Source organism: Phaseolus vulgaris, chromosome 9 (assembly GCF_000499845.2).
Source record: "Phaseolus vulgaris cultivar G19833 chromosome 9, P. vulgaris v2.0, whole genome shotgun sequence".
NCBI lineage: Eukaryota > Viridiplantae > Streptophyta > Magnoliopsida > Fabales > Fabaceae > Phaseolus > Phaseolus vulgaris.
Window position 1 is genome coordinate 7062418 of NC_023751.2, and position 10296 is coordinate 7072713.

General features: G+C 32.2%; 1 protein-coding gene across 1 annotated transcript; it reads left to right on the plus strand.

Moving 5' to 3' along the window:
* The first annotated feature begins 2286 nt into the window (after positions 1-2286).
* Positions 2287-3521, plus strand: LOC137822063 (uncharacterized). Its single transcript, XM_068626958.1, has 2 exons — positions 2287-2655; positions 2755-3521. The coding sequence occupies exons 1-2, from the start codon at positions 2437-2439 to the stop codon at positions 3196-3198; spliced, it is 663 nt and encodes a 220-aa protein (XP_068483059.1). The 5' UTR covers positions 2287-2436; the 3' UTR covers positions 3199-3521.
* The last annotated feature ends 6775 nt before the right edge of the window (positions 3522-10296 follow it).

Sequence of the window (10296 nt, forward strand, 5' to 3'; positions counted from 1 at the left end):
CCTCAAAAGACAAACACATGTATTACAGATGTTTTGTCACACCTACATTTGCCTTTCTTGAATCAATAATTTGATTTTGTGATCTGAATCGAATCATTTATCAAAACAGCAGGAAAAGAAAATAGGAAAAAGTATGAAGATTTCAGGTTTTTAAGATGGTCCAATTACCTCAATGAATGGTCTCCGAGATAGTCTGAATCAAAGTATTCTGTCGTGATTTTTGTGTGGATAACGTACGTGAAGATAGACATGCATTACACAGAGTGAAGCCATCTTTGCGCTCTGTCATGTAACACGTTGACCCACCTAGCTATTTATCGGGTATGGACTAGAATATCATTTCAGGAATACAACAATTAAACCATGTTTAGTTACTTTCTTACAAACCCCATTCAACGTGTATGAAGAAAGAGATAGACATAAATAAGATTTGAAAAAATGTTTTATTAAATTAAATTTGATGAGGTATACGTAGTTTGAGTTGTATTGTAGCATCTGGTTGTGTGAAGTTCTTAGGAGGAAGAGGGAGCATATACAACTACATGGATGAGTGTGAAGAGTGGGGGAGAGGTTGTTTGGAAGATTTATTAAAGAGAGAGAGAGAGAAGGGAAAGAACATTAAATTGGGTATTATTTATTTGGTAACTCATAGGACTTGGTTGGTTTAATGGGGGAGGGTGTTGAGAGGCTTTAAAGCCTTGTTCTTGGGTGTTTAATAGCATAGGTCATCTAAGGTGTGGTTCGTTTTAATGGGTGAAGAGGGTGTTGAGAGCTTTAAAGATATTAGTTTTGTGAGTGACCCAATTGGGGAAGTTGGAGTTATTATTTACATTAAAGAACCATTGGTAATGGCAATGGCAATGGCAATGGCATTGAAGACCCTCCTTTCAACTGCACACACTAACAACATTAATGACCATGCCATACCTCTCCATCTATAGTGTTCCACTTCTCACCGCCTTTCATAACTGCCAAACCTTCCTCTCTCGCCTTTTCCCTCCCCTTTATAGTAGTACGTCATGTCAACATGCACCCCAATTAATTTTTTCGTATTTTATTCATACTACTTCGTATACCACTACTAAGTTATGGTTGTAACTAAATATAACCATTGCTTTCATTTTTAAAAATTAAAACATGTTTCTTCATCTCAAAACATTTTTCATTTACTCTAAACTAAATTAATATCAATATATATACCACACTTTGTCATACTTTTTTCATGCTAAAATTTTATATTCTCACTTTTTCTTTTAATTTGCCACAGTGTGTAAAAAAAATGCGAGAATAACATTCTCATTAGTATATTGAATTCATACAATATGACACATCAATTTAAGGATTTATTTCGTTCAGAATTAAAGATATCATTTAATTCTGTTGAAATTGAAGGTATCACATCTTATTATTAAAGTTTATTACTAGTAGTACTTTATATTTGCATGCATACTTCTTTGTAAGAAAAAAAAAATACATTAGATGAAATATATATAAAAAAATTAACTATGGTTATCGGGATTTAATGATATTATTTTTAAAAAACCTGTTAATTGAGATTTTTTTTAATTAATTTTAATTTTAAAAATCAAACTTCAATGACTTTAGAAAAAAAAAATATTTTTAAATGTAATTTACAGAATTAAATCTAAATAATTTTTTAATCATTGTAATTAGAGTGATTACTTTTTTTTATATTTGAGTCTAGAAAAAGCGGATATTAGTGTAAAATATTTTTATATGCACTTTTAGAAGAAAAAAAAGTAATCAATTTATATAGTATCTCGTCATAATTTCCGATAAAAAAATCTCATTCATAATTAAATCATATTTGACCTACGTTGTTTATAAATTAAATGCTGTAAGGACTGATGTGATCACCTAAAATTTCTTCATAGACTTTTTAGAGTAATTATAAATGTTCATTTAAAAAGGAGAGGAAAGGGGAATAGAAAGAAAAGAGAAGTTTTAGGTAAAAAAAAATCATGAAATGGTAATTAGTATCTGATTAAAAGGACTTCTAATAATTTTTTATGCGTAAAAATAAGTGTTTTTTTTTTCTAAATTTCTTTTATAAGAATTTTGGATGTGAAGTCCTTCAAATTTCCAAGTTTTCTCAAAAACGTGCTTACCAAGTTTTTTCTAAATTTCTTTTATAAGAAATGGTAAATAGAGTAAGTGAATGTTTGCAATTTTTCCTTTTCATTTTTTTACATAACATCAAAGACGTTACGCACAATTAGTTTGAAGGTTTGCATTTATTAAGAAGGCAACTTGGTAAGCACGTTTGCATAAGCAACGTCCTTCAAATTTTGACCCCTTTGCAGTTATAACCCGGAAGTCGAAAAGGCAACTCGTCCTATATAAAGACCTCAGTCGTATACTACATTTGATCACAAAAAAACCAACCATTTGAAGGTGAAACCACTCTTTGAAACTATGGTCTCCTTTCACAAAGCGCTGGCCGAGAGTCCAAGGCCTGAAATTCATGCAGAATTTGAAGCATCATCAAAGAAGAGAAAATGGGAAGAGCCATTTGCCGAAGATTTCTTCAAGGATCAAACAACTATAGAAAAAAAGAAATCTATCTTTGATATAGAGATTCACCCTGAGGCCCCTTTTTCTTCAGATAAATGGCGTCAATACCTCACTATCCAGGTATGTATATATTTAAGTATACTGTCAAAACATATGTTCCAAAGCCACAACTCTGGAATGATCTTCTTGTTGATCTTTGATCGTTTTTTGCATGTGTAGTCAGGGCAGATACAGTTGTGTAACACACGAACAACATCAGAGGACCACAAAAGAAGTCCCGAACCACCTCCTTCTTATCACATGAGTTTAGACCTTGAGCTGAATTTGACATGCGAATCACTGAGGAAAAGAGAAGACAGTTACTATATGAATGAGAAGCAGACTTCTGGTTCCCCAGGAGGTTTGAGTGAACGTGATCAGGATCTGTTCAATGAACCGAGCAAGTGTAAGAAAGATTCAGAAGGTATAAATATTCGTTCTCCCTCGTGGCTGTCATCAACTGAGGATGATAGCAATGAGATGGTTGCAACAGTTTGCATGCGGTGCCACATGTTGGTAATGCTATGCAAGTCATCTCCTTCCTGTCCTAACTGCAAATTCATGCACCCACCAGATCAGAACCCTTCAAAATTCTTGAAGAGAAGGTGCAGTCTTTTGTGCTAGTTATTTATTAGGAACGTCAAGAGATACGTATAAACTTTCAACTTTGACCTTACGTTTATCTTTTTATTTCTCCCTTTGAAAAGCCTAAGTTCCTATTTATATATATAGCTCAAGTGTATGTTCAGAAACAGTGCGGTGATGATAAACTCTAGCTCTGCTAATACGGTACTTAATCTGGTTGTGAGAACGAATGCCATTAAGTGAGTACCGTAGAAACTAACCTGGTATCATCATCATCATCATATTTCTATGTACAGACTATTCTCGAATATTGATTATCCATCTCGCCAGAACAATTCGGAAGATTCTTTACGGATTTGAAACCAAGCCCCATTTGCTATAGTGATTCTTAATTTGTGAATATGTTTTCTTCAGATTGCAACAAATGTTCAATTTGACTCTCTTTTTTTTCCAACAACTAATACTGAGTTTCCTAAGAGGTTCATCACTTTTAACATGTTGCTGGGTAACCAGTCTTCAAACAAGTAAACCTGGGTTGTTTTCTACGTGGGTTGTTAATTTGATGGTATAGTAATGTTCCTAATCAACACTAATATTTTTTACATCTTATCATCCCATTATATCATAACACATAAAATTTATATATTTTTCTCTAAATGTAATTAAGTGTCATTTTATTGTTTTGAGTTTACGCCTATATAATTTTTCTATAATAAATTAGTTCAACTATTTTTTTCATATTCAAAAGAAAGCACTTTTAAGATGTGATTTCATTCTTTTTGCTCCCTCAAAAGCCAAAAATCTACGACATGTAATAACTAACAACGCAAATTTGAACTCTAAAATTATCGAAGGATGTGCAGACTACAAATAAAACACGAAGATCTGTTTATCTACAACGATGGAACAGTAGGTTTGAAAAAGAAATATAACTTACAGCCAGAAGTTGGTTATCATAATTAATATTTTGATAGATAAGTAGTCCCCGAGCTATAACCTATCTAAAATTCACATAAATTTTAACAAATTCTATTCCATAATTTACTCAAATTATCTAGAAGCGTGGCATTTCAAAATACCCTAATCCTTAATAACCAGTATCCAAAATTGAATGGCTAAATAATAAACATTGAATAGTCCATGGAATTTTCTTTCTCTAAGGTTAGAAAATGCATAAAGTAGATATATAAGGATGCATTTATCTCTAGTTTAAAGCGATGAGTCAAGGTTCTTTAATTGAAATCAAGGGTGGTAGATGCACTCTTAGTTTGAGGAACCAATCCCATTGAATGCACATTAACGTTCCTGTAGTCTCATGCACATTTACGTTCTATGCTCATAAATGCAAAAGAAAAGAGACGGAGAGATAGATACATACATACATCATTAGTCCTTGCATAATCCACATGAAGAAAAAGAGAAAAAAACTCTGATATATATATAGAACACGAACTCCTGGATTTTGGAACTACCATGTCAGCTGCATTTATGAAATGTTTCATCGTAAGAGGCGATCTGCGAAGAGTAGAGATAAGTTTGGGGATGTGAAGTTAGGATATTCCTTTGACCTAAGGTAATTCGACACAAATGTGGCTTGGAACCAATGGTGGAATACGTGTCCTCCGGCTAACGCTATTCCTAAAGGTACTTAAATATTTATGTGTCGGTTATATATACCATATCTCTTACTTCGGGGACAGTTCTTATCTCGATTTACATTAATTATTTCTGTGCATGCTTTCAAACGATTCTATCCATTACTATCTTTGATATTCAACTGTTTTTTTTTTCTCTTTCCTTCTCATTTAATCTCTCAATTGTGATATATTTTCTGTTTGACCCTTACAAATATTACCGGTATGAAATTTGTTTGGATAAATATTACGCATTTCTCATTATGTTCTTTAAAACAAATCAAATGAAGAACTCGTAATATTTAGACGAAGTAAATAAAAAAAAATGAGAGAATTATTTTTGGCGACAAAAGATATTTTATGGAAGACTTATTAAAGAAAAAAAAGAAAAAGAAAAACTTCGTCATACCTTTTACTTGAGTTCAAATTAGCAAAGCATATGATGCAGTTATAGTAATTTTTGGTGCACCTCTTGAGCACAATGTCATTTTTACTTTATGTATATTCAAAGTAAAATTTATATATCAACTTTTTTTATCGCCAATAAATATATATTAATGAAAGCATACAGGATACTTAAACCTTTGTATTAGGGTGGCAATGCGGGCTCATCCGTTTTTGCATCGTTATGCGTTTGGTTCGCTAAATATGGATTGGGTTGGCCCGTCTCGCACAAGTAGTGCAAACTCATTTCATTTACCCGTCCTAAGAGGTAACCCACAGGCTTGTGAGACAGCCTGCATAAAAAAAATATTTTTTTAAATTAAAATTTCATTAATTATAAAAAGGATTTATTCCTATTACAGAAAAATTAAACTTTTATCCCTGTTTCAATCCATTTAATTAAAATATAAATATAAATTCGGCTTCATTAAAAATAATTAAAGTTTTGCTTTGCATTTATTTTCCATATATATATGTAATGTATAAGAATATCTTATCAAAGTTTTGCTACAACATATTTTAATAAAAATGACTAAATTTTTAACTATCATATTGAAATTTCTTCTTTATATTATTGTTTTTATTAATAAATTTTAAATATAAGACTTTACTTAAAATTAAATCCACTATTACTCTTCATACTAACTCCATGACTCAACTAAATGTTTGGTCCTGAGTAACCTTTAAAGTCTTTTCTTCTTGTTTATTCTTTTCTGACTGGTGTCCGGATCCTCTAGTTTGTATGTATTCGATTAAACATAAGTGTTTTATTTAGGTTGATCAGACTGTATTTGTTCTAGTAGAAAGTTAGTGACAAACTTTTCGGAGGAAGGGTTGTTCGTTTTTGTGTGATTTTGTACATAGGTTGGATGACCCATAAAGTGGTTCTTATTTTTATTTTTTTTATTGTTGATAAAAAAACTAACTCTTTAAATGATTAAAACAAAAATTCTTTTTTTAGTACATTAAATTCATTTTTTAAATAAAATAAAATAAATGTCACAATACAATAATGGATGAATGGGGTATATTGTTTTTTACAAAATAAATAAATGATTTTTTTATTTATGCGAGTCAGCAGTTCACTGTTGGCCTGCACATGCTGCGAGTTATGCGGGGCGGGCCTAAGCGAGTTATCGGGCTAGATTAATGAGTCTGCCCCGCGTTTTTTGGTAGCGGGTTGCGAACCGACCCGCATTACTATCCCTACTTTATATAGAAGTAATCATTGTGGCACATGTATTTAAAGAATCATATACATCATCTTTAAGTGAGTAATTAATCTAAAAAGCATGAAGCCCAAAAATAAGTGACAACATAACAAAATAACTCATACTCATTAATTAAGTTCATATAATGTCAACACATAAGGTCATCTCAAATTTATGACATTGATCTTGAAACATATACAAGCCAAAAAAAGTATACCTTTGGTTCGTAAATTAGTATACATTTACTCTTCATTTGGAGGTGCAACAATATTACATATTTGTGCAAAAACTTTATAAAAGGCCTCAAAATCCAACAATGTGTTATAAACACTTTATTGGCTTCTACAACAATAGGTGATTGCAGCCAAAATATTTCCCTTTTGTACCCCATAAAGACACCACTGGCCCCCAACCTCTACACCCTTAACTTCATTCCTAAGTCTTCTCCATCTTAGCATGAAGTGAAAAAATCTTGAACACGAGTCCTCATGCTTGCTCCAGTTTTCTCTAGCCTTATAACAAATGAGAGATTCAATTTTTTTATTCATCACTGACAACAGACTAACCAGATCCATTCTTTTCAGCCTTGCTTCTCCTTCAAGGCCTCCATTAGCATCTTGGCAATCAAGTACCTCTATTTCCTTCGGGATCCTTTTTTTTGTTCGTGTCCAGATGACCAAACACTTCATGGTTCCATACTTTTAAGTCAACCTTGAGCATTTTAAACTTATCTTTGAGTTTCGAAATGTCATTCCCTTGTACCTCATACGTCATCCACTTATGTTTCACCAGCTCTTTAAAGCCCCTATCCATATACCAAGCATCGTTAGATCTGAAAGGCTTTGGATCCCAATCCTTCACCAGAGATTTCATCACTATAACACAATGGTCTGAAAACTCCCTAGCCTGGACATATTGTTTGCTCGTAGGCCACTTTTGTAGTCACTCCTCAGACACAAGTACTATGTCTAACCTGCATTTAGCTGAACCATTTGACTTCAACCACATATATTTCTTCCCTACAACCGACAATTCCATCAAGAAGTTATTGTCAATGAAGCTATTGAAACCATTTATTTCCCTTGATTGTTCTCCCATTTCTTTACGCCTCTCATTTCTTTTGCACTTCTTACATCATTAAAATCATCATAAAAGCACCAAGCAAGGTCTTGATGTGCTGACTTGATATTAGATAACTTCTCCCATAGAATAACCTTGACACTCATATTGCATGCAACATACACATTAACCACATTTAGCATTACATTTGTCATTTCCGCACCGTGACTAGCTCCTCTCCCTGCTTTCCCCACAAGTTGACGCTCCTCCCCTTCCCCTTGCCGAAGCTTTTCTACATAGTTACTCACAGACACCACAATTTTTTCCACAAAGGAATCTGAAGATGTGTCACTACCAGAAGAGGCATAATGGTTATAGGGGCAATTTCAATGACCTCTATTTGCACTTGGGTACTCCTCTTCAATGAAGATACTATACACTTGACCATTGATCATCATTCCCTTCGCCAGTCTAGAATTACGGTTCTTGAGAATTCAGAATTGCAATCTTGCATATTCAAGATTCTCCCAAGACACCGTAGACTTGTCGACAGTCACCAGTGTAGCCACTTCACCTATCACTTTGGAGAAGCAATCCTTGTTCCAAAGTGATACTCCAAAGTGATAAAGGGAGGTCATAGAACCTTACCCAAACCAATTTGTGGCCAACTACATATGATTCTGACCAAGGGTCAATAACATTAAACACACTCTCAAACTACTCTTTGTTAAGCTTGATTAATTCCTCCATGCACTCCCCTTCTTTTGGCGTTAGTAAAGCGAGATTATCCCCCATGTACCTCACTCTAATCATATTCATTCCCCCTTTAATAAATTTTTCACCCAGTTGTGTGAAGTCCAGCTCTGTTGAGAACTAGCCTTTAACGTTGTTCTGCATTCATGGCATAGAATGTTGCTTAGTCGTGATGATGGAGCCTTTCCATTTGTCTTGTGAAGAACCTCTTACGGAATCAACAAAATATTTTTTTCCCTTTCTTTTCCACCCATACCTCCTTGCCTCTCATCTTCCTATTCACTACATGTACATCCACGCACTGTTTTCTGGTCTTCCAAGACTCTTCCCAGCTCGTATTCCTCCATTCCCTTCTTCTATCTATGTTTACTTCATGTTTTGCTCTCCGATATCTGGGGATGTTAACATACAATTTTATATTACCTAAATAGATTTGATCAAGCTCCTTTCCCATATGTCCCACATTTTCCATTTCAAAGAACCTGACAAACCCGAATCTTCTCCCCCACTTATTCAACCTACATGAAATGAATACCTCTTTCACTCTTAGCCATTTTTGAAACACCTTGAATATGTCCATTTCCCCATAGTTTATCGGGAAATTCAAGAAGAAGAAATTGATGTGATTATTTATAGATTTTTGCGGTTTACGTCCATGGCTTTGGTGGACGTTTGATTACAATTTTACAATAAAAGATGGAGAAAAGCACATAAAGGATTATTATGGACATATTTAATAATATATGCAAAACAACGTTTGCTACTTTTACTTTTAGCATGAATATTCATTTTGTATATGGAGATGTAATAGTGTAAGAGGAAGCCATGGAGATTTTCTAAAAATTAGGTTCTCCTAAGCTATAATGTGTTGGAGAGGTGTTTTTGGTTTAAATCTTCGAAAGCTTGGTTTTTTTTGGGTTGAAATATCAAAATACTTTGTGTTTTATAGAAATTGTATATGATATATAATTTTTCATCTTTGTAACAAGGTTGCAACATTTCACTACAAGAAAAGTAACAATTAGCTTCCAAAATCTTGCGTGGGCCAGTAGCGGACGCTACTCTCGTCGGCCAAAATGGGTAAAAGCCCACACAAGAATCACATTGGACGCAAAATGAAGAATTAGCTTCCAAATTCTTGCGTGAGCCACTTGTAGACACTACTCTCATCGGCCAAAATGACTAAAAGCCCATGCAAGAATGACCTTGGACGCAAAAATGGATTTAATTTATTTTTTTAAGAAAAAATCAGTTTGCGTCGGCCGCGGCCCACGCATATGCGTCGGCCACAAAGCCCACGCATATGTGTCCGCAATGGCCCACGCATTTTTAGGATTTTAAAATTTAAATTTATTTAATGTATAATAAATATTTTAATATTTAATTCTTTATTATATTTATTTTAAAATTATTTCTTTAATATTATAATAAATTATTTAATTTATCAATTTTGAATATAAATTAGTTAAATTAAATTTATTAATTTAAATAAGTGTTTGATTTAAAATTAATTGAGTAAAAGAAAATATATATTTAAATTATTTAAATGTTATATAAAATATTTTATTATTTAAAAAATTATTTATTTTAAATTTATTTTATTTATATATTGTTATAACTATTTTATTTTTGAAATTATGATATAAATTAGTTAAATTACATTTATTAAATTGAGGAAGTGTTTAATTTTGAAATTATTTAAATGAAGTTATCTTAAAAAGTTTATAAAGATTTGAAAACATGTAGAAAAATAATAATTAATTAAAAAATAGTAAAAGAAAAGTAAAAAAAAATGCGTATTTAAATTTTGTAAATATTATATAAAATATACATAAATTTAAGAATATAAATTCAAGATGAAGTAATTAATTAGTGCAAATGGTAATGGATGTATTTAAAAATAGAGAATAAATTTTATCTAAATTTTTTTTATTTGGTTTAAGAAAAAAAAAGTTAAATAAAACTTTTAATTAGTAACTTAAATAAATTTAAATGTTATATGTGTGCAATGGCTGAATGAACTAAGATTTTTGTTT

Bases quoted from the DNA above. Each gene is read 5' to 3' on its own strand.
- LOC137822063 (XM_068626958.1), top strand. From the start codon at position 2,437: ATGGTCTCCTTTCACAAAGCGCTGGCCGAGAGTCCAAGGCCTGAAATT. The intron at 2,656-2,754 runs GTATGTATATAT...TTGCATGTGTAG, and splicing joins GTCAATACCTCACTATCCAG to TCAGGGCAGATACAGTTGTG.